Consider the following 21,878-nt stretch of genomic DNA (forward strand, 5'->3'; position numbering starts at 1 on the left):
GAGATCTGGTGGTGTTTTGCCCTGTCCTTGGAGTCTCACGGGGGCCTAGCTTCCTGTTCAGCTGCAAGCTGTCCCTGCTTCAGGTGTCTTAGAAGGCCAGCCCTCAGCGGGTGGATTTTTGCCAAAGAAAGTGACCGAGGGGTCTTCAGAGGGACCCCCTCAGAAGCACCTGACCCAGATGTAAGCAGGGGCCTGATCCCATTATGTTAATAAGTACCTGCTGATGGCCACCCATGGTCCTTGGGATTTTTTTTTTTTTTTCTAACCAGTTGTGGATTGGGCTGCATTGGATTTTTCCTTTTCCTGACTGTGACCTCTTCATAATTAAGGTTACCATGATCCAGCTGGCCAGGGCACTGGGCAGAAATGCCAGCTCTGACCTCTGACCTCAGCCTTGCTCACTCCCCTGCTCAGATCGGACCAGTCTGCAATCGATCTCTGATCCGGGTTCCTCTAATCCTGAGAGAGGCAGAGGGGAAGTGCAAAACCAGGGGCTTTATGATTTTATTGTGTCAATTTACAGGTGAACCAGGGCTCAGGACAAACCCCAGCCTCTCTCCAGTTGTGGGGAGTCTGAGTAACTCTCAGAAGGATCCCTGTCCTGCGATTTCTTTCTTTTTTTTCTTTAAATTTTTGTAAACATTTATTTATTTTTGAGAGACAGAGAGAGACAGAGCACGAGCAGGGAAGGGGCAGAGAGAGAGGGAGACACAGAATCTGAAGCAGGCTCCAGGCTCTGAGCTGTCAGCACAGACCCCGATGCGGGACTCGAACTCACGGACCATGAGATCATGACCTGAGCCGAGTCGGACGCTTAACCGACTGAGCCACCCAGGTGCCCCCTGTCCTGCGATTTCTTTGCATTGACAATAGAGAGCCTCTGCATAGTGTGGTACAGTTTACAAAGTGGTTCCAGTGATTTCCCTGATACCCTAAAGTGGTTGGTGTTATTTGGATTAAGAGTCTCATGTTATTGATCAGAGACCCTAATGCAGAAGTGTAGAGAGGCTAAATGATATGGTTAGGGTCACGCAGCCAGTAAGTGGTATACAACTCAACATCACACAAGATTTGAAAGAACATACATCGTTCTTCTGTCCATGCATCCATGCACCCATCTATTCATCCATCCAAGCATCCTTCCTTCTATCCTCCCTCCTTCCCTCCCTCCCATCCATCCATCCATCCATCCATCCATCCATCCATCCATCCTACCAACTATCTACCCATTCAACAAATATTGAGCACTTATAATCTGAAAGATAGTGTAATAAATACTAGCTTCCATGTTTTGAGCGCTTGCTAAGTCTTGGGGTCTACACGTATTTCCCATTCCATCTTCTCAGTAACTCCGTGAAGTGGTTATCATCCGGGCCGCTTTCCCAGTGAGGAAGGTGTCCCTCCGAGAGGTGAAGACACTATTCCAGCTAGTGAGCGGGGGGTGGCGACTTGAACCCAGGCCCGCCTGCCTCCAGCGCTCCTGCTCGTGGTCCCCTTCCTGGTCTACTCCGGAAGTAGTACCTTCTTGGGGTTCTGAATGCTTCACCGGATGTCAGTGTTGCTCACGCGTTTGAATGTCTGTGTTTGTCTCTCCATCCATCCGTCTTCCCAGGTGGCGTGTAAGCTAGTCAGCCACCCCTCCTTCCATCCAGACGCCCACCTGCCCTCCCTCCGTCCGTCTGTCCGTCCGTCCGTCCGTCCGTCCGTCCCTTGCTCCGTTTGCCCACTCCTTCCTGCGGCGGCGTGCCAGAGTCCGCTCTTCCTAGCTCACGAGAACTAGGAACCAATTGTGCGCTCTTTCCAACTCCGCATTCAGCGACGTCACACTAGTGGCTTGAAATTTGCCACGGTGGCGTAGTGACATCATGGAAAGCCAACAAAGCAGGGGTCTATTTCCTGGAGAAGCGCGTGTTAAATATTTACCGGCACGGCACTGCTTCCATCCGTCCCCTGGTCCCCCCGGGTTTTTATCCATCTTCTTGTCCGTCTGTCCGTCCATTTACCCAGATCTGCAGTCCTCCAGCTAAGTTTATCCATTTGCTCATCCAGCCATTTTTCTGTCTGTCCATCCAACCACTCATCCCTCTGTTTATAGTCCATCTGTCTGTCCAACCAGCTCTCTGTCCATTCACCCATCTTCCTGTGCATTTGCCCACGCACCTGCCCATCCATCCATCTCCCAAACTTGCCAAGGACCTCCTGTGTCACCAGCCCCTCGCTGGCCCCTGGCACATGGGGGGATGCCTGAGACACAGTCCTTGTCCTCTAGGCACTGTTCCCCTTCTCTGAGCGGGGCCGGCTGGTCCCCTGCCCCTGGCCCCCCAGCAGCCAGGACTCCCAGCCCCCGCTGCCTGCGCGTTAGGGTGGGACGCTGCTGGAGCCGATCCCCGGCGGGAGCCATCCCCAGGCCCCACGTCCCACCTCACCTGGTCTCCTTTCTCCTCTGTTGTCCTGTCTGTGTCCTCCCGTCCCGCCTCCTCCTCGCACCTGCTCTCCTTCTGCCTGGCTGCTTGGGGGCTCCAGCTTTCTCCAGACCTGACTAGGCTAAAGGAGAGATACGCCAGGACTAAGAGAGACATCTTGGCTTTAAGAGCCGGGGGGAGAGACGTGCAGGCGCTGAAGCACAAGTACGACTGTAAGGTACTGTCTGTCTGTCCCCCGGCGGCCTGGCAGGGGCCCGCCCCGACGCCGGAGCCTGGCCGCCTCTCGCACCTGTGCCGGGACCGGTGGTGCCGGCACCTGCTCCTTTCCACGTTCTCGCCTCTCTCTCCGAGTGAAACCGTCACTGTGCCAGAATTCCTGGGGGGTGGGCTGGGCTGGGCTGGGGCGGTCTGCAAACTCTGGGGTCCTCAGAATCACCTGGGTGCTTTGGAGAGTGCAGATTCCTGGGCTGCACCCCCAGAGATGCTGATTCTGTAGGTCTGGACCGAGGCCCAGGAATCCGGGAATTTGGTAACTGTGGCGGTGGGTTTGGGTGACACCTGGAGAGATGTGAGCCTTAGTGAGTGATGCTGAACGTTCCTCCCGCCCTGAGCCGTTCAGAGAGATCCAGGATAAGGAAGTCTGTAGGAGAAATCATAACACCTTGGTCTTAGATGAGACCCAGACTTCTGGATAACGATGACACCGACAGCAGGAACTTCTCTTAGTTGAGCACCTACTATGTGCTGTGGAGGCCTGCAGGCCTGGCTCTGAATCCCCGTCCCACCACTTCCTCTCTTTGTGATCCCGGGCAGGTCTCTTGACCTCTCTGAGCCTTGGTTTCCTCACCTGTGAAATGGGGGCATTAACAGTACCAGCCCCCTGATAGATGTAAAGATTAGGTGAGCTCAGATCTATAAGGTGCTCAGTGCTGTGCTTGGTGTGACCTAAGAGCTCAGTGGGTGGTGGCCACTATTACTTACACACCTGACCGTTTTATCCCCAGGGCATCCGGGGAGGCAGCTGTCTTACTGCTGTCATTTAGCATCAGTGAGGCTGCAGAGAAGTAACTGGCTGATGGTCACAGCGCTGGTCAGTGGCAGAGCCGGGATTCAAACCGGGGTCTGCTGTCCATCCTGTGCCACGTCCTGTTTCATCAGAACCCGAGGCCTCCCCGGAGGGGGCGGGGGAGGAGGAGGAGGAGGTGGGGGGGGAGGGGAGGCACTTTATAGTTCCTATACACATGCCTTGGGGGGCCTGTGACCTGAGGGGGGCAGGTTTATCTTCTCAGAAGGCAAAGGCCCAGAGAGGAGAGGGAGCCTTGAAGGGAAGATTCTATGACCACTGTTCTTGCCCTGGCTGTGACCCTGGAATCAGACGCCTGGTCCAGCCTCTGCACCGTGGTTGATGGTGGGGACACCTTCCGGGATGTTCATTTGCTGCTCTTCTTTGCCCAGGAAAACGACAAGAGAAGACCGCTTTGGGAGTTTGTAGGATAGCCGCCTGCCCCAGCTTTCTTCCGGGAAGGAACTGGGCTCAGAGCAGAGGTTTCCAATCTGGGGCTTGTGACCCCTCCCAACCCCCAGAGGAGGACGAGCATCTCTGTGTAGTTTCTGGGGTCGGACATCCGTGCTTCTCCTTAGATTATCACAGGTGTTTCTGACCCCGGAGCCCCACTCCTAGAAGCCAAGAATCACCACTGAAGAATTTTAGCATTTCCATGGGGAGGCCCCAGGGGACTTCCCTTTCCTCCTGCGGGGTGTGTGGGGGGTGGGGCGAGGGGTGTTTCCAGAAGTCAGCATTGTTCCTGAAAAGCCACCACCACCCCATGCCCCAGGCCTCACGCCCAATGGGTTTTTGGCAAGGCCGGCTGCTCAGGGCCCTTCCACTGGGGACCAGGGGGTTTGCTTGGAGGAAGGTGACCTCCTCCTCCAGGGACCAGAGCCCCCCAGGGGAGTGCTCTCCGCCTTCAGCAGAGAGTTTCAGGAAGGAGAGAGTGTTCTAGAACTGCGCTGCCTATTATGATAGTCATGTGGTTCTTTACGTTGAAATCAGTTACAATTAAATATAACCGGGACTTCAGGTCCTTAGTGACAAGAGCCACTTTTCAGGTGGCCCAGGAGTTACTGGTGGCTGGTGGACCCCCTGTGGGCACACCGAGAGTCGGCATTTCCATCACTGAGAAAAGTTCTGTGGGATAGGGCTGACCGTGTGTCGGGGAAGATGCCAGGGCTGGGGCCTGGAGGGGCGGTGCAGGGATAACTTCCGGGACAGTGGCTCTGTTTGCGGGCCCCGGGCTCCCCCAGTGCTCAGCTCGCGGCTTCCCCCTCCTGGGCGCGGGTCCTCTCCCGCCTCACATCCTGCTTTGCCTGCCGCGAGGTGTGGTGGCCGCGGTCCGTCCCCACGCCGGGGAAGCTGTGCTCGGCTCCGTGGCAGCTCCGGCCTTCCCTCCCCTTCCCGGGCCTCGGCGCAGTCAGAAACTTGGCTGCTTTGGGGGGCAAGGGACGGGGGCCTCACTTGGGTTTGGCAGATGGGGTGGGGGTGTGAACTCACTTCCTTCTGCTTGCCCCCAAAGTAACCGCTGCCATTTGCGCGGATCATCTTACTGTCCAGCGTGCTTCCCTGGCCCCCGTTAGTCCTCATAGACCTTGGCACATCTCAGTGAGGAAACTGAGGCTCAGTGAGGCTAAGTGACTTGTCCCGAGAGGCGCGGCTGGGATTTGAACCCAGGCCTGGCGCTCCAGGCCTCGGGTCTTTCCCCTGTGTCATGCCACTGCCTTCATTTGACGCCTACCCGTGCACTTTGTCCCGAAGGGAGACGTCGGGTTAAGACCTCCTTTTGCCAGTAAACAGGGTTCCTCCGGGGTGATCTCCAGGGCACAAATGCCCCTTCTCACCCCTTCCTGGGATGCATTGGGCGGCGTTGCCTGGCTGTCCCCCTTGGCCTCTGCCACCCCGTCCCTGGGAGTGAACGGGCCCTGGGGTCATGATGTGCGCGGCCCCGGCTGGGAGGCCTGCGTGGGGCGGCGTGGCCCTTGGTGGCAGGCGTCCTGGGCTCTCCTTCGGCTTCTCTGATGAGCCCCTCTGCCTTTGCTCAGATGACCCAGCTCATGAAGGCTGCGAAGAGCGGGACCAGGGACGGGCTGGAGAAGACGAGGATGGCCGTCATGCGCAAAGTGTCCTTTCTGCACAGGAAGGACGTCCTCGGTGAGGCGCCGTGGGCCTGGCTGGCGGGAGGGTCAGGACTCGGCTCTGTGACAGCGGGGACGGTGGGCGAAGTCACTCGGGCTCTGGGCTCCTTCGGTGGTCGGAGTCCTCTCTGGCTGGTCCCAGTTAGTTTCTCACCCTCTGGCAGGTATGGTCTACCTCGTTTTGGGGGCCCTGGGGCCTCTCCCTTGGTCTGGGGCCCAGCGGCCCTGCCCTTGGTCTCTGTCCTGGCCGTCTGGGCCCCCCGCCTCTTATGCTGTGCAGCTTACCCGGCCTCATCTTTGGGCGCTCCCACCCTTTCCTTTATCCGTCACCCATCGGCCCGGCAGCCAATACTTACTGAACACCCACTGAGAGCCGCACCCCGTGCCGGGTGCAGGGCCACCAAGAGGAACGAAGCAGCATTTCTTCCAGGAATATAAACAGGAAGTGACGGTCAGAGGCGGACAAGCAGTGGTGGGGAAACGTGGCAGGAGCAGGGAGGAGTGCAGTGCGAATGAGCGGTCAGGGAAGGGCTGGGAGGAGGAGGACGCGGGTCAGTTAGGTAGCAGGGTGGGGGGGGGTGAGTGAGGCAGGGAACAGGAGCGAGCGTGTGGAAAGGCCCAGGAGTGGGGAAGTAGGAGACATTCGAGAAAGGATTGTCGCGATCGTCCACATGTATCGGGGACTTACTGTGCGCGAGGCAGTCTCTTACGGTCTTTGTGGTTCCTTGCTCAATCCTCATCAACACCGGATGGTACGCAGGGCTGTCCTGTGTCCATCTGGAGACGAGCGAACAGGCACAGAGTGGCTCAGTGACTTGCCTGGGGACACACAGGGACAGAAAGGATAAAGCAGAGGCTTCATGTGGCTGGAGTGAGGGTCCAGGAGACCAGTGAGAGACGGGGGCCACACAGGCGTTCAGGCCAGGGAGGCCTTCGAGACTCTGTGCCCTCTTGAAAAGTTACGTGCTTTACCTTCTCTGTGCCTCAGTTTCCTCATCTGTGCAATGGGGCTGCTGCGGCATCTGCCTCAGGGGCCGGGGTGAGAGTGAGCGAGGCAGTGCGTGGAAAGAGCCCGGCACGGCTCCTGGCTCCTGTGTGGCAGGTGTAATTCTCAGTGGGCAGTCACTCAGTGGAGCTGTGTGCTGGTGGATGGCAGCTCTCTGGTCTGGCTTCAGATCCCGGCTCCCCGGCCCCCTGGCTGCAAGACCTTGCGTAGGCTTCTGCCCCTCTCAGAGCGGCAGGTTCCTCATCTGTGAAATAGGCTTATTACTCCAGCACTGCATGAACTTGGCACAACCCTGAACCTTTGGGAGAGCCCCGGCCCCTGACCGGGGAGCGGATGGGCGGAGGGGTCCTCTCAGACTCGGTGGGGTGGCCTGGAGGGTGGACAGGGTGACAGGCCGGTTGGCCGCGAGCGGTCCCTGGTCACCCTCCCCACCCCCAGACTGGCCAGGCTGCCAGCGGGCTCTCCCTCGGCCCTCCCCCGCCCCGCCCGTCAGCCCAGAGCCTTCCCCAAAGTGACCCTCCCACCCGCGTGTTATTAATAGCCACGACAGGGCTCGGATCACTGGCCAAGAATGTTGCCCGGTGGCGCATGGGGGAAGAGGAAGCCGCGGGGCCGGCGGCTGGGGTGGGTGCGGAGTGATGCCCGGGGTACCATGTGGGCCAGGCAGGAGGGCCTTCACCACCCCCACCCCCACACTGTCGTCCGCTGTCCCTCCTCCTCCTCCTCTTCTGTCTCCTGTTCAGGTAAGGGCCCGCCCGGGTGTCCCTGCTCCCTCGGCCCCCTGCTCAGGGGTCGCTGCCCCTTCTTTCTGCTCAGCTTCCCCACGGCCACCCCCACTGGGTGTCAGAGTCCTGAGCAGCTAGGGTCCCATCTCCCTGTGCCTGTGCCTCTCTTGTGGGGGCAGAACCGTCCAAAGCCAGGTCCCTACACTCTGCCTGACCTCTCTCTCTCTCTCTCTCTCTCTCTCTGCCTGATCCTTGGCCTGTCTCCTGCTCTCTGTCCGAGAGCTGCCTCCACTCGGGTCTGCATCGCCCAGTTGAACTTTTTCCCTTTGGGTCTGTCTGCATTAGTTGTGATGAAAACTTGAAAACTCACAGCCAAAGAGCCCCATTCTTCTTGGGGCTTACTTTCTTCCCCCTTTTGGGCATCCAGAAGAAAACTATTTTTAGTGCATAGTGATGGAGACACGGGCGGCCTGGCTTACTCCGGGCCAGGAGTGGGCGGGTCTGAGCAGGGACAGGGACTCTGGCAGAGCTGATCGGGCGAGCTGGAGGCCCCGGACGTGCTGCTCTGTGGCCCCTTGCTCATTCCCATTAATTTATGGACCGACCAATCTAGCAGAGCGCAGGAGTGAGTGCAGCTTGTGGGCTCTGACCCCGTGCGGCCCCAGGACCCTGGCCCAGGGTGGTTCCCAACTCCTGGGGGGCTGAACAGTCTAGGTCATCCTCGCTTGCGTGTGTCACCAGCCCATCTGACTTTGCAGGTGACTCGGAGGAGGAAGACATGGGACTCCTGGAGGTCAGCGTTACGGACATCAAGCCCCCGGCCCCGGAGCTGGGCCCCATGCCAGATGGCCTGAGCCCTCAGCAGGTCTGTGGGTAGGGTGGGGTGCCGGGGGTCTTTGGGGGCAAAAGGGGTGGTTGGGGACCCCGCGGGTCTGGGTCTTGAAGGGGAAGGGGTGAGCGGGGCCTCCTGGCCGAGCCTCAGCTCGTTCTCTCCTCACCTGCTGCGCAGACTTCCAGATTGGGCCCAGCAGGTCCCATGCCGTTGTCCTGGGGTGGGGACGGGGGGGCCGGCATTCAGAGCCTTTTCTTCCCACCCCCAGGGTGACGAGAGCAGCTCCTGCTTAATCATTTCACACGGGAGATGTCGTTTGCAGGGAAGACCACAGTGACAGAAGGGTTGGAAAGCATTGAGCTATTCCAACTTGGGAGACTACAGAGGGGCCAGCCCACCCTCTATCTCTGGGCTTCTCCCAGGCGCCGGGGGTCTTTGGGCCATGCCTCCCCTCCCCTGAAGTGTCACATGGGACCAGGACCCGGGGGCTTTGCTCCGGGCCTCAGGCACAGGCATGTTGCCATGAGGCATGAAACGGGGGGGGGTGGGGGGGTGGGGGGGTGGGGTGGGTGGGGGGAGACCCCTGCCTTCCCCCGTTGTGGGGACACTGAGCGAGTCGCGTTGGGGCAGCAGGTGCGAAAAAGGATTTGCCCCTCTTTTGGCTGGCAGAGGAGATGCTTGGCCTCTTTTGAAAACCGGGGAGAGGAGATGTGGTGGCCACACCTCACGTCTCAGGACGTGAGTCCATCCGCCTGCTTCCTTCTTTTCTGTTACCCGCCTGGACCCCCCTGCACTGAGGTGGTGACCCCCTGCCCACGCGCAGCGAGTCCCTGTCAGAGCCAGGCGCGAGCCCAGGCTTCCGGCTCACAGTCCGGGCTGCTCCTGCTGGCATTGGCCGCGTCTCTCTCCTCCGGAGCCTCTTGTGTTTCCCGGTCAGGCAATATGAGTTACTTTGGGCCAGTGGCTCTCAGCCGAGGTGATTTTACCCTCCAGGGGCATTTGGCCGTGTCTGGTGACGTTTGTGGTTGTCGCAACTGGAGGTCCTCCTGGAATCTAGTGGGCGGGGGCCAGGGATGCTGCTGAATGTCCTACAGTGCACAGGACAGTCCCCGACACACAAGAGTCACCCGGCCCCCAGTGTCTACGTGCTGTGGTCAAGAACTCTGCTCTGGGAACAGCTTGGGCACCTGGGGATCGGTGACCGTGACAGTGCATCTGGCTGTGGGGCGGCCTGAAGGACAGTGGGCCTGGCCCATCCTGCGGCCCTGGGGCTGTGCGGGCCGTAGTCAGGCCTGAGTCCCAGGCGGGGCCGTGGGAATTGCTGACAGAGGTGTGCTAGGTGGGAAGGAGGTGTCCAGAGGGGCAGGGGGAGATGGTAGTGGCTGGATCGATGACCAGGACGGCTGTGGGGGTACAGTGGAATTACCTGGGATGCTCTCACCACCCCCTCCCCCCCGCCCCGCCCATACCCAGGTAGTGCCCTATACCGACTCAGTCGGAATGTCTGGGGAAGCAGCTAGGTGACAGTATTTTAAAGACGCCCATGTGATTCTACTGTGCAACAGGGTTTGCTTATGCACCTGCCCCCTCTGTGCTGCTGGACCCAGGCGAGGGCTCCCAGCCTCTTGCTGGCCAGGCTGCACCTGAGGGGTGTGTTGATGTGGGCCGAGGAGAGAAGGGGCCAGCGAGAGGGGGGCTGGGAGGGACTGGGCTGTTTGGCCTGCGGTGGAGCTCACCCGGTGGGGTGGAGAGTACCCTGAGGGATCCCGTCTGAGGGAGGGGGGTTGGTTAAGGGGTTGGAGCTACGAGGGGTGGGAGCTGAGATCTCTGTTCCGTCCAAGAAAGAATTTTCTCCCCCATTTGTCCCAGGATGTGGGAGGCCACCTGACCCCTTGGAGGAGGGGTGGTGACTCCCTATGCCTGGATGTACGCGAGGAGTGGCCTGGCGGGGGCCTCGAGCCCAGCACCCCACACCCCCCATCTGTAGGCGGGGCTCTGGAGGGCAATGCTGGCCTGCGGGCCCCGGTGGTCCCAGGAGCGGGCTCTGGGAGGGACGAGTCCCTTCCGTCCTGCAGCCCCTCAGCTCTTCTGGCACCAGGACTCCTTATCGGCCACCCGGGGCCTCTGCACACATCGGGTGCTCCCTCTGTGCTATGGTGGGTGCGGCCACTGACTGTGTTTTCTGGCCCGGGCAGGTGGTCCGGAGGCACATCCTGGGCTCCATCGTGCAGAGTGAAGGTAGCTACGTGGAGTCTTTGAAGCGGGTACTCCAGGTACGACTCCGGGGGCCTCTGGGGACACTTTGTAAGGAGGGTTCGTAGGGAGGTTATGGGCAGTTTTAAGGGGAAGGAGCCACAGGCCAGCGCTTTTATGGGGACAGCAAGCGTTCCTGATGCCTGGGAGTTGGCAGGAAGACTGCATTTCTGAACCAGAGTCGTGGGTCTGTGAAGTGAGATGTGCCCTCTAGAGTAGAGGGCGTGTGGACCCTTCTGTGCCTGGAAGGGACCGTGCTTTCCTCACCAGTCCGGGAGCCCCGGGCCAGGGGCCACGTCTCCCATCATCTGGGATCATCCTGGGCCCCCCCTCCCCCGCCCGAGGCTGGAGTGGATGCACCCCCTCGTGCTCTGTCAGTGCTCATGTGACTGGAGTAACCCTGCCGCCCCGGTCTGTCATCTGCACTCCTGAAGGGGTGACTCCTCTGGGGGTGCTGTGACTCCAAGACAGGCCAGCGGGGAAGGGAATTGTTGGGGGTCGTGGGGTGTCGATGACACTGTCCTCTTGCCCCTCCTGAGTTTGGAGCCACACAAGGGCAGCCCGGGCGGCAGGCAGGGAGAGATGACAATATCACCGTGTTCCTGATGGCTGGTGGGGGTGTGGCTCTAGGGCTGGGGGCCAGGGGACTTGCCAGGGGGGCATTGCCGCCACCATTCCATTCGACACGCGGGCTCAGTCACGGGCAGAGCTGCCCAGGGCCGGCCTGGGCCTCGGGGCCTGCCTCCACGGGGCTGTTTGCAGGCAGCCTCTTCCCCCAGTCCAGCGTGACACCTAAGTCACGGGGGTGGGTTGTGGGTGGGCAAAGAGGGGCCAGGAGTGTTACATTCATGGAGACCCTTCCCAAAGGACAGTGAGGAGTGAGGGATAAGTGCCCTCCCACCTCCTGCCTCCGGGAAGGTCCCCACATGGCCTGCTGAGTTCTGATTGGCAGGGCAACCGGGTGGGAGGGGCTGTGGCCTGGCCCTGGGGTGCTCACCCCGCTGCCCGCCCCCCCCTCCCCCCGGCTCCGCAGGATTACCGCAACCCCCTGATGGAGATGGAACCCAAGGTGCTGAGCGCCCGTAAGTGCCAGGTGGTGTTCTTCCGCGTGAAGGAGATCCTACACTGCCACTCCATGTTCCAGATAGCCCTGTCCTCCCGGGTGGCCGAGTGGGACTCCACCGAGAAGATTGGGGACCTCTTCGTGGCTTCAGTAGGTATCCCAGACTCTCTTTCCCCGGCCCCCACCAAGGTGAACACCGCAGCCCTGACCCGGATGTCATCCGGGCCAGCCTCCTGCCTCCACCTGGTCACCTGTCCAAGCCGGCAGGGTCAGGGGGAAGCAGGGCCTGAGTCTGCCTGGCCCAAGCTGGGGTGCACACGACAGCTTCTAGTGGGTCCTTGGAGATGTCTGTGGGCAGGGTGCTGGGGAAGCCAGCTCACTGTTCTGGCCCTGCTGGGGTGGCTGGTCTGAGTACTCATAGGGTGCTCACCGGGCTGGTCTGAGTACCCGCAGGGTGCTCACCATATGAGATGCTTTCGTATCCCATGGCCTTGGCCCCCAGAGGACTCTATGCTACAGGGCAAGGGGCAGGTGCACTGGCTTGCTCTCCAGGAGGCCCGGCTGGGTCCCAGCTCAGTTTTGTAACCTTGGCCAGCTCTAGGGCTCTCTCGGGGCTCAGGCCCCCCGTCTGAGGGGGGACTCTTGGTTTTTCAAACTGCAGTCTGTGAACCCCAAAGAGATTTGTGGGGGGTGGGCGCATCAAGTCAGTGGATCTGTTTTAGATCACTGGGTTCTGCTAAAAGGAAAAAATATATATGGTTTTGCAAACCCCAGCATTCAATAGATCTGATATCCTGGTCAGTGTGGACAAGGACCTGGGGTCAGGAGTGCTGTCCTCGGGGCTGGAGGCCCAGGGCATTTTACTTCCTGGGGTGGTGAGGAAATGCAAAAAGGGGCATTGTGGCTGCCCCCACCTCTGTCCCTTCTCCCCTCGCCTTCCCGGGTCACCCTGCTGGGAGAGGAGGAGGGTCCCTGGTCTCTCCTTAGCACCGCCCCTCCCTCCCTGGACCGTGGGCATCTCTCCACCCCTCGGAGCCTGGGTTCGTCCCCTCAGCAGGGCGACAGGTCTCCTGACCACAGGGCTGGTTGCGAGCCTCCGGGTACCTGGCACCGAGGGCAGGGGTGCCGCCTGCCCTTCCCCTCACGTCACAGTGACCCTCCCTCCCTGCCCCCGTGCCCATCCCAGTTCTCCAAGTCCATGGTGCTAGACGTCTACAGCGACTATGTGAACAACTTCACCAACGCCATGTCCATCATCAAGAAGGCCTGTCTCACCAAGCCTGCCTTCCTCGAGTTCCTCAAGGTGGGCCCCTCTCACGGGTTTCTCAGGAGGGAGAGGGCCCTGCGGCCTAGCTTCGGGTGTCACATCATCGCTGTGGCCTGGATGCCACCCCCCCTTTCCTTTGGGACATCCCCCGTCCTGGGGGGAGAAGATCGGTCCCTCTTGCCCCCCAAGAGGAGGGTGATGATGAGGTGGACAGATCCGTAAGCAGCCTGGGAATCTGGAGGTTTGTCAGGTGGAACAGGAGGCCAGCGGCCTGTCTCGGATGGGCGAGGTGATGGGTGGGTCCGTTGGGGGGGGACCTGGCCCTGTTGGGGCTGTGCTCCTCCGTCGGGCTTGGCTCAGGTGGGGCTTCAGGTTGTGGCTGGGCCCTCGCCGCGGGAGGTCAGCGGACGGCTCCGCCCCTTCTCCAACAGCGTCGGCAGGTATGCAGCCCCGACCGCGTCACGCTCTACGGGCTGATGGTGAAGCCGATCCAGAGGTTCCCGCAGTTCATCCTCCTGCTTCAGGTACCGTGCGGGGTTCGGGCTGCCACGGACCTGCAGGGTGCGGGGGCAGGAGCCCAGGCGACCGGAAGGGAGTGACAGCCTGTGGCCTCCCGGGGCCTGAGGGGTCCCGGCAGTGGGGAGTTGCTCAGTCAGCTGGCTTTGGCCACGTCAGGCTTCCAGAGGGAGCGCTGGTCCCCACGCAGGGCTCCCGGAGCTCGGAACCCCTCCCCTGATCACCCAGGGCCCTTAGTTGGGGTGAGCCGTCACCGCGGGGCTTGGCGGGGGGGGGGGGGGGGTCGCCAGGCCGAGGGCTGCCCCAGCACTTTCTTCTCTGTCCTCAGAGCTTCCAGCTGAAGGAGGGAGCTCTCATCTCAGGACACTGCTGATCAGTGAATTAGGGATTGATCCAGAGATTTTTTTTTTTTTTTTTTCCGTTCATTAGCTATTTCTGGAGTCCTTACTCCATGTTCGATACCATCTGTCCTGGCCGAAAGCTGGGCACCTTCCGATTGGGTCTCTGCAGGAGGTGGGAGGGTGAGGCCTTGACCCCAGGCCAGGGGAGGAGGGTCTGCCGTGCGGTTCTCATTCCGGCTCTCTCGGGGTCCTGGCAGGACATGCTGAAGAACACCCCCAGGGGCCACCCGGACAGGCTGTCCCTGCAGCTCGCCCTCACGGAGCTGGAGACGCTGGCCGAGAAGCTCAACGAGCAGAAGCGGCTGGCCGACCAGGTGGCCGAGATCCAACAGCTGACCAAGAGCGTCAGTGACCGCAGCAGCCTCAACAAGGTGAGTGCCAGGGTCCCCCCTCCCCCCCCACCTGCGCGCCTTTACCTGTTCTGCAGCCTTTATCACCTGTCACTCTGCCTCCTCCCCTCGGCCACCCACTAGATGGCAGTGTTCTCCGAGGGAGGGATTCCTGGCTCCCCTCTGAGCCCCGCAGACCTAACCCCGAGGATTGGGGTCTTGACCGCCTCCTCCCCATTCATTACCATTCATGTTATTTTAGGATAAAAGCCGATTTTGTCCACCAGTGTCATTGCCAGGAAAGACACCAGAAATGAGAGTCTAGCATCGTGCTTGACACAAGTAGGCTCTGGAGTCAAGGGTCTGGGTTTGAATCCAGACTTCGCCAGTGGTGCTCACTGTGTGGCCTCAGGAGAATCACCCAACCTCTCTGAACCTCACTTGCTCCCTCTGAAATGAGGAGAACTCAATGGGGCCTGACCCCAGGGCTGCCGTGAGGCAAACGGAGGCGTCGGCAAAGCAGCAGACCCAGAGTTCTTAATACAAGGTGGCTGTTGTCATTATTAGTGTTTTATTTATTTATTTATTTATTTATTTATTTATTTATTTATATGTTTATTTATTTAATTTGAGAGAGGGGGAGGAGGGGCAGAGAGTGAGAGAGAGAGAGAGAGAGAGAGAGAGAGAGAGAGGGAAAGAAAAAGAATCCCAAACAGGGACATCAGGCTTGATCCTATAACCCTGGAATAGTGACCTGAGCCAAAATCAAGAGTTGGACACTTAATCAATTGAGCCAGCCAGATACTCCTAGTGTTATTATTAAAAAAAAATTTTTTTTAATGTTCATTTATTTTTGAAAGAGAGAGAGAGAGACAGAGTGCGAGCAGGAGAGGGACAGAGAGAGAGGGAGACACAGAATCCGAAGCAGGCTCCAGGCTCCGAGTTGTCAGCACAGAGCCTGACCAGCTCTCGAACCCACGTATCGTGAGATCATGGCCTGAGCCAAAGTGGGACACTCAACCGACTGAGCCACCCAGGCGCTCCGCCCCTGGTGTTATTTTTAAAGAAGAAAGATGAGAAATTCAGGCCATGGTTTGGGACTGTAACTCAGGAACATTCTAGTAAAAACAACAAAACAAAAAATCCCCCAAAACCTTGGAAAACTTTCAAATGAGTCTGTAGAGAACCTTGTTTTCAACATGAAAAGCCAGCACAAAAAACTGGAGTCCCCTAGAGTCACCTGTTGGTGCGCGTGACTTGAGCAGCTCAAAGCCGCACCTAGATCTGGGAGGCCCTGCCTCCTGGGCCCCACCTTCCTTTCTCCCACTGGAGGGCAGAGGTTGGTGGGGATGGCTCAGAGTGGGGTGACCCCCATGTCAGGGGACATAGGCAAGGACAGTGGCTGTTCTTTGGGGCAGAGACATTGTATGAGGTCATCATAGGAGGTGTTCAGATCTTTTGGGGCAAGACTGGGAGCCTCCTGGCTCTGTGGGCCCTGAAAGCAGAAGTAAGGCTAGTGACTAAGGCCAGTGAGATTTCAGCCACATGGGGTGGAACTTTCTGAGAGCACAGGAATTCTTGCCAGATGGCCAACAGCCCTTTCCAGGCGGACTGCCCTTTACAGTATATGATACTAACTTACACTGTCGTCTTTGATCTTCACCATGAGCCTGGAAACCCAGGTAGCCTGTGGGGTTCCTTGCAGTTCTAGGCATCAGAGGTCCCACCTCTTAAGACTCTCCCTCCTCAGGCCAAATTCAGGCCGTACACATGCTTTTAGGCCCACATAGTATTTTCAAGAAGGTGGAATCGGTTGCCATCATTCAAAAATGGAAGGATGTCCCAGAAAGTCCAGACTTGTAGGTCTTGAGGGGCTGGAAGAGCTGGCACATTGGCCCGCCTTCCTGCCAGGAAGGTCACCTGAGTAGTGGCTGCCCCCGCAGTCCCCAGTCTGTCCCCGCCTCCAGGCAGGCCTCCCTAACCTGCCCCACACCAGCTTTCTGTTTCAGGATGTCTCTTGAAAAACAGGCTTCAGGCCAGCCCTGGTACCTGCTCTGCACTTGGGAGGGGTCTTCTCCTGTCCCCTCCTTTGGCCCCCTTGTCTGTAACCAAGGGGTTTCTCTTGCTCGCACACCTGTGCACCTGTCGGGGGGGGGGGGTGCGAGGAGAGCTGGCTGGGCAGGAGGAAATCCCTCTCTTCGGCATCACTGTTCTCTTCAGCTCTGTCCCCGATGGGACCCAGGCAATAAGGGGCCAGGGTCACTGGCTGGAGGTCGGGAAGACCTGTTTGGTGTTGGACAAGGAACAGAAGGCTCTGAGCCTCAGTTTCTCTACCTGTCAAGTGGGGGCATTTTTGAGACGTGTGGGACGTGGTGGCGGTGTGGTGGCCACGCACGCGCCTGCCTCGAGCTAGGCCCCCCCTCCGCCCCCCCCCCGGCCCCACCTTGGACGATCTCAGCCAGTTCTGAGACCAGTCCGGTGATTTTCCTCTTGCCATCCATCCCCTGGGGAAAAGCGGAATTGAAACTGGGCGCGCCCCAAACGGAACCCTGCCGGCTATTTCAAAATGTGCCTGCTCAGGACCCTCCAGAGGGGGGTTTGTGCAACATCCGCTCTTCTTTTCTTTTCATCTGCCTGAGGGGCAGGGGCGTGGTTTCCAGAAGCCCAGGGGACTTTCCTTCCAAGGTTCGGGTCGTGGCGCTCTTGGCAACCTTCTGGGGGGCCTGCTGTCCTCGAGCTTCCAGTCTTGTTTCCATGTGCTGGCAGCAGCTTGATGGAGGAGGTAGTGACACAGGGGAGCCCAGCCTTAGCCGTTACGCGGGGACTCCCGAGGGACCCTTGAGTCCCTTTTGTGTTACCAGCGGTGGGGCCTCCCCACTATCGCACCCAGCGCTGCCCAGGCTGGGGATGGCTTCCTCCTTTGGGGACGGGGATGGCCTCAGGGGCTGCGGAGCCCGTGAAACAGGAAGTGGGAGACTTAGGGCCACGTGCAGTGCCCAACACGCAAAGGGCATTGGTGCGTTCAGGCTTTGGCGTTGATCGGAAAACATGGTTCTGTGGAGAATGACAGGCTGTTCTCTCGGGGGGGGCGGGGAGGCTTTGGGTGATCTGCCCTTTCCCAGCAGGGGTGAGGAGGGAGGGGAGGATGACTCTTGTCATCGGAGTCATGGGTTTTGGGAATGAATTTTGCTGAATACTCTCCTTCTCTCTGGGAAAAAAAAAAAAAAAAATCCTTGTCAGTAAAAAGATGTTTTCCCGGTGGGTCCCTGGGCAGGACGGTGGTCCCGGTGCGGGCAGGGGGTTCTTGGTGCCCAGCCTGAGATTGGCAAAGGCCTGCTGAGGTGCTTGAGGCTCGAAGGTCTCTGGCCTCCTCGGAGGGTCGCCTCATTGGATGACAGATCTGTGCCAACCCCCTCGTGAGGCAAGGCTGGTCCAGGCCGTTCGGTTCAGGGTGCAGGGCTGAGACCTCTTCCAGGCTGGGAGTCTTCCCTGAGGGAGGCCACACCTCCTCACGGGGGGGGGGGGGTAGGGTGCCAGGACCGGTCACCCCCAAGAAGGGGTGCTGGCTGTGGGCAAGGCGGGCGGTCAGAGAACCCAGCGTGTGGTCCCCTGGCCTCCTCCCCGGTGCCCCCTGCCCCGGTCCCCTTCGTGCACAGTGAGGGGACCCTGGCCTCCTCCCCGGTGCCCCCTGCGCCGGTCCCCTTCGTGCACAGTGAGGGGACCCTGGCCTCCTCCCCGGTGCCCCCCGCCCCGGTCCCCTTCTTGCACAGTGAGGGGACCCTGGCCTCCTACCCGGTGTCCCCCACCCCGGTCCCTTTCGTGCACAGCGAGGGGACCCTGGCCCGCTGCTGCGTTGGCGTCCCTGTCGCAGCCGGTGTGTGTTGTGGGTGTTGACTTTGCTCTGTCCCCCTCCCGCAGCTACTGACCTCGGGTCAGCGGCAGCTGCTCCTGTGTGAGACGCTGACAGAGACCGTGTACGGTGACCGTGGGCAGCTGATCAAGTCCAAGGAGCGTAGGGTGTTCCTACTCAATGACATGCTGGTCTGTGCCAACATCAACTTCAAGTAAGTGGGTCTGGGCCGTGGCCACTCTCTAGGGACCCCCTCCTGCTGTGTCCCAGTTCCCGGACTGGCCTCTCTGTGATGGGGTGCCCTCTGGGCTCGGCTTAGGTCTCAGACATTCCAGCTTCCTCTCCCAGCCCTCTCGGCCTGCTCTGTCCCCGGTCCCCGGAGCTGGGGAGCGTATGGAGGGGTCATCTGGGCCAACCCCCGGCCTTTGGGCCAACAGCTGTCCATTTGTACGGACTGGTCTGTTCTGGAACTCTGCTGTTGGTAACTGAACAGCCTCCTGAGTTTCAGCCACGTTGCAATTCAAGAAATCCCCCCCACCCCCTCGCTGCCCAGGGCATTGTCTCCCCTACAGAGCCTGGCTGCCTCGTTCTGAGTCAGAGGTGGTGGAAATGCCCAGAGCGGGGCTTCCAGACTGTGCCGGAAAGAATCAGAGCCTGGACAGGGTGAGGGCGATTGTGCCCCGTGGGTTGCGTTAGACCTCCAGAAATCTCTTATTAGGCTCGCACCGGGAGTTCGCACAAAGACCGAGACATTTGACTTCTCTGGAAAAGTTGAGGCTCCGGCATTCTGGGCCTACACTGCCCGGGCCACTGGGGCCTGGGGCTGGGCCACGTGGCCCCCTTCCTGGGGAGGAGTCCCCACCTGGCCCACTTTACTCACTTGTGTCCCCTGCTTGGCCCTGTACGTGTCAGGGATTGTGACGGAGTGAGCTCCAGCTGTGTGACCCGTCCAGCTGTGACTCTTATCCATTCAAGCAGAGGAGGCTCTTTGCTCTCAGTATTTTATAACACTTTGACCAACATCAGGGCAACACCAGCATGGCAACGATCACTGAGGTCCAGAGGGAAATCGCCTGTACTCCAATGTGAATCCCGGCCCGACTTTCTTATTGCCCGCCCGCTGGAGCGCACGTGGGGTGGGGGACGCCTGAGGGGACTCACGTAGGCTCTGTACCTGGTGCAGGCACGGCCACGGAGCGGATTTGGGGACGGTCCCCATGCTTGGGGCTCACGCGCCCTGGAACGGGAGCAAGTGGGGCTGTCCTGGGACTCCCATCACCCTCCAGCCACCCATCCATCCATCCGTTAATCCATCAGATACTTCCTGGGTCCTTGCTTTATGCCAGTTCACGGGTCTGGAGGAGAGCCGGTACTGGAGGAGAGAGGACTTGGACAGAGAAGCTTCTGTTCTAGATCAGTGTGGGTGGTGCTTACGGCTGCCTCATCCATTCCCTCCCTCCCGCTCTCCCTCACTCACTCAAGCCCTGTGATTTTTAAGGCACCATAGCCGATGAACACCTGCTCTGCCCTCCTGTGGCTCAGGGACTAGCCTGGTGTGAGCTGTGACGGGGATGCTGGTGGCCCACTGTGGCAGGGAGCGTGTGGGGGGGATTTGGCGTGAGTCACATGACCTCTCTGAGCGTCAGTGTCCTTGTCTGGAATAATACAAGCTTCCAGCAGGGCCGCTGTGGCAATCACGGGTGACTAGAGGCTGGTGCCCAGCTCAGGGAGAAGGCCCCCCTGTGATCCCCGATGCCCACACCCGGCCCCGCTGTCTCAGTCCCCTAGAAGTCACTCACTAACGGTAATGACCTTCCCTTCTGTCTTGTGTTTTTCCTCAGGCCTGCCAACCACAGGTAGGGGTTTGGGGGCTCGGGGCCTTGGGGCATGTGATTCTGGATCTGGGCTGGGGCCTGGGCACCCCGGTGCTTTGGCCTCATCGGCGGGTCCCTGCTCTGCCTCGCTTGGTTCTGGCCTGAGGTCTTATGCTTGTCGCGAGATGCCTGGCTGAGCTGGTGTGCCCTGGGCTGGCCCTGGGCCTGGGGTGCCGCGGGCCCTGCAGGGCTTCCTCTGTGTCCTGGCAGGGGCCAGCTGGAGATCAGCAGCCTGGTGCCCCTGGGGCCCAAGTACGTGGTCAAGTGGAACACAGCACTGCCCCAGGTGCAGGTGGTGGAGGTGGGCCAGGATGGCAGCTCCTACGACAAGGACAACGTGCTCATCCAGCACGCTGGCACCAAGAAGGCCTCTGCCGCAGGCCAGGCCCAGAGTGAGTACCCGCCCCGCTACCGCCCAGGCCTGGGGGCCCTGTCTGGGGACCCCAGAACGACGGGCCACTCGGCCAAGAGGCCCTTGCTGGTTTGCACGCTGCATACCCACGACCCACCTGCGCACGTGCGTCCTGCAGGCACGTCCTGCTGCGCGAGGGATGGCTGCTGGTCCCCGCCCCTACCCCCTCCAGCACGTCTGTGCCCATTCGAGCACTCGTGCGCCGTGCCCGGCGGGACTTGTACCACTACCTGGCCACTGCCTGCCTCCTCCGGGACCTCGGCGGCTGTCCCTTCTCTTTGTGCCTCAGTTTGCCACTCCGTGCGGGGAAGGGCCCAGGTGACACTCACTGAGGCCCCTACATCCTCAGGGACAGGCTCGGGGCCCAAGGAGATCGAGAACGCAGAGTGTGGCCGGCAGCCTCCCAGCCCCGCGCCCCCAGCCGTCTCCATGGCCACAGGGCCTTCTCCCGGGCTCTGCCTGCAGAATCTTCTGCCGTTGTATTTTGGCCTAGTCTGCCCTTCTTCCTCTTAGCTCAGATAGCACCTCTGCAGAGAAGCCTTTTCTGATTCCCTTGGATGGGCAGGTCCCCTTGTCCCCTGCTCCCAGGGCCTGTTAATTTTTTTTTTTAAATTTTTTAAAATGTTTATTTGTTTCTGAGAGAGAGAGAGAGAGAGAGAGAGAGAGCGAGTGGGGAGGAACAGAGAGAGATGGAGACAGAGTCCGAAGCGGGCTCCAGGCTCCGAGCTGTCAGCACAGAGCCTGACGCGGGGCTCGAACTCACGAACTGTGAGATGATGACCAGAGCCGACTGAGCCGCCCAGGCGCCCCTCTCGGGGCCCGGTTATATGGTCACCATCACTGGTGACGGTTCTGCTGCAGCCCTCGCCCCAGAGCCTGGTGTGTGATGGGGGGTAAGGGATGTTTGTTGAATGAGTGAAGGGGGCCTCGCTGCAGGGCTGGCAGAGAGGAACTGTGCCTGAGGCACCTTCCACAGGCAGGAGGCTGCTCGGCCCGACTCTGTCCTGCGCCTGACCCCGGAGGTGGCCTCACTGGGCTGCCAGCAATTCTGGAAACTTTGAGGGAGCGATTACATCATGCGCTCTTGCCCTAGGAGGGCTGGGCTGCAGAGTCGCGCCTGCTCCCAGATTTGTGCCTCTTCCCCTGGGTTTTGTGAGCAGGAAGGCTGTTTCGCGGTTCACAGAAGCCCCCGGCGAGGGGCTCATCGGCCCCATTTGTCTTCCTCTGAGGTGCCTTTACCCCAGCTTGACTCCGCCTTACCGCTACCGCTCTGGGGCCCCCCCTTCGGTGACTTGTCCGTGGCCACATTTCTCAAACTAGAGTCATCCACGGCCAGACTCCCTGAAAGAGGGGGTAAAAAAAAAGAATTCTTGCTGAAGCCTCATCGGCCTCGACTGATTTTTTTTTTATTACGTTGCTATTCAAATAGGTGCACATATAAGGCTAGCTCTAATAAGCTCCTTATGCTCGTATGTCCCTTGAACAACCATAAAGCCAAAACGAAATCACAAATGGAATAAAAATGAAGCCTCAAAACAATGAAATTCAAATTAACAGCATGAACGTGATGGATGATGTTGTTTTGCCGGAACCAAATCGCTCACGCCGTGGGCGTGGCCCTCTTTTGGGCCAGGTTCTTTTGGGTTTGTCCACACCTGCACGCACCCCAGGGCACGTGGACGGTGACCCGCACTCCCCACTGGCTCACCCGTCCGGGCCGCTGGTGAGTCTGTTCTTG

At 59.7% G+C, this 21,878-nt stretch overlaps 1 protein-coding gene and 1 long non-coding RNA gene across 12 annotated transcripts in view; one reads left to right on the forward strand and one right to left on the reverse strand.

The window, feature by feature from the left end:
- Positions 1 to 21,878, forward strand: part of ARHGEF10L (Rho guanine nucleotide exchange factor 10 like) — a 156,971-nt gene that overhangs the window by 78,510 nt on the left and 56,583 nt on the right. For 5 of the 11 annotated variants that reach the window (XM_027060268.2, XM_053207853.1, XM_053207860.1 and 2 more), the window contains 11 exons: positions 2,524 to 2,640; positions 5,520 to 5,628; positions 8,102 to 8,208; positions 10,371 to 10,448; positions 11,462 to 11,641; positions 12,678 to 12,794; positions 13,190 to 13,282; positions 13,873 to 14,046; positions 17,923 to 18,068; positions 19,696 to 19,710; positions 19,939 to 20,120. In XM_027060268.2, coding sequence (XP_026916069.1) covers positions 2,524 to 2,640; positions 5,520 to 5,628; positions 8,102 to 8,208; positions 10,371 to 10,448; positions 11,462 to 11,641; positions 12,678 to 12,794; positions 13,190 to 13,282; positions 13,873 to 14,046; positions 17,923 to 18,068; positions 19,696 to 19,710; positions 19,939 to 20,120 — 1,318 coding nt within the window. Of the gene's footprint in view, positions 1 to 2,523; positions 2,641 to 5,519; positions 5,629 to 6,946; positions 7,362 to 7,663; positions 7,969 to 8,101; positions 8,209 to 10,370; positions 10,449 to 11,461; positions 11,642 to 12,677; positions 12,795 to 13,189; positions 13,283 to 13,872; positions 14,047 to 17,922; positions 18,069 to 19,695; positions 19,711 to 19,938; positions 20,121 to 21,878 lie in introns of those variants that run through there. The other 6 variants (XM_053207871.1, XM_053207876.1, XM_027060277.2 and 3 more) reach the window with 6 other exon arrangements.
- Positions 3,450 to 6,616, reverse strand: LOC113599518 (uncharacterized). Its single transcript, XR_008292418.1, has 3 exons — positions 6,585 to 6,616; positions 6,301 to 6,431; positions 3,450 to 5,673 (listed from the first exon to the last, which is right to left on the reverse strand). It is a non-coding gene; the product is annotated as an uncharacterized LOC113599518 (long non-coding RNA).

Source organism: Acinonyx jubatus, chromosome C1 (assembly GCF_027475565.1).
Source record: "Acinonyx jubatus isolate Ajub_Pintada_27869175 chromosome C1, VMU_Ajub_asm_v1.0, whole genome shotgun sequence".
Taxonomy (NCBI): Eukaryota; Metazoa; Chordata; class Mammalia; order Carnivora; family Felidae; genus Acinonyx; species Acinonyx jubatus.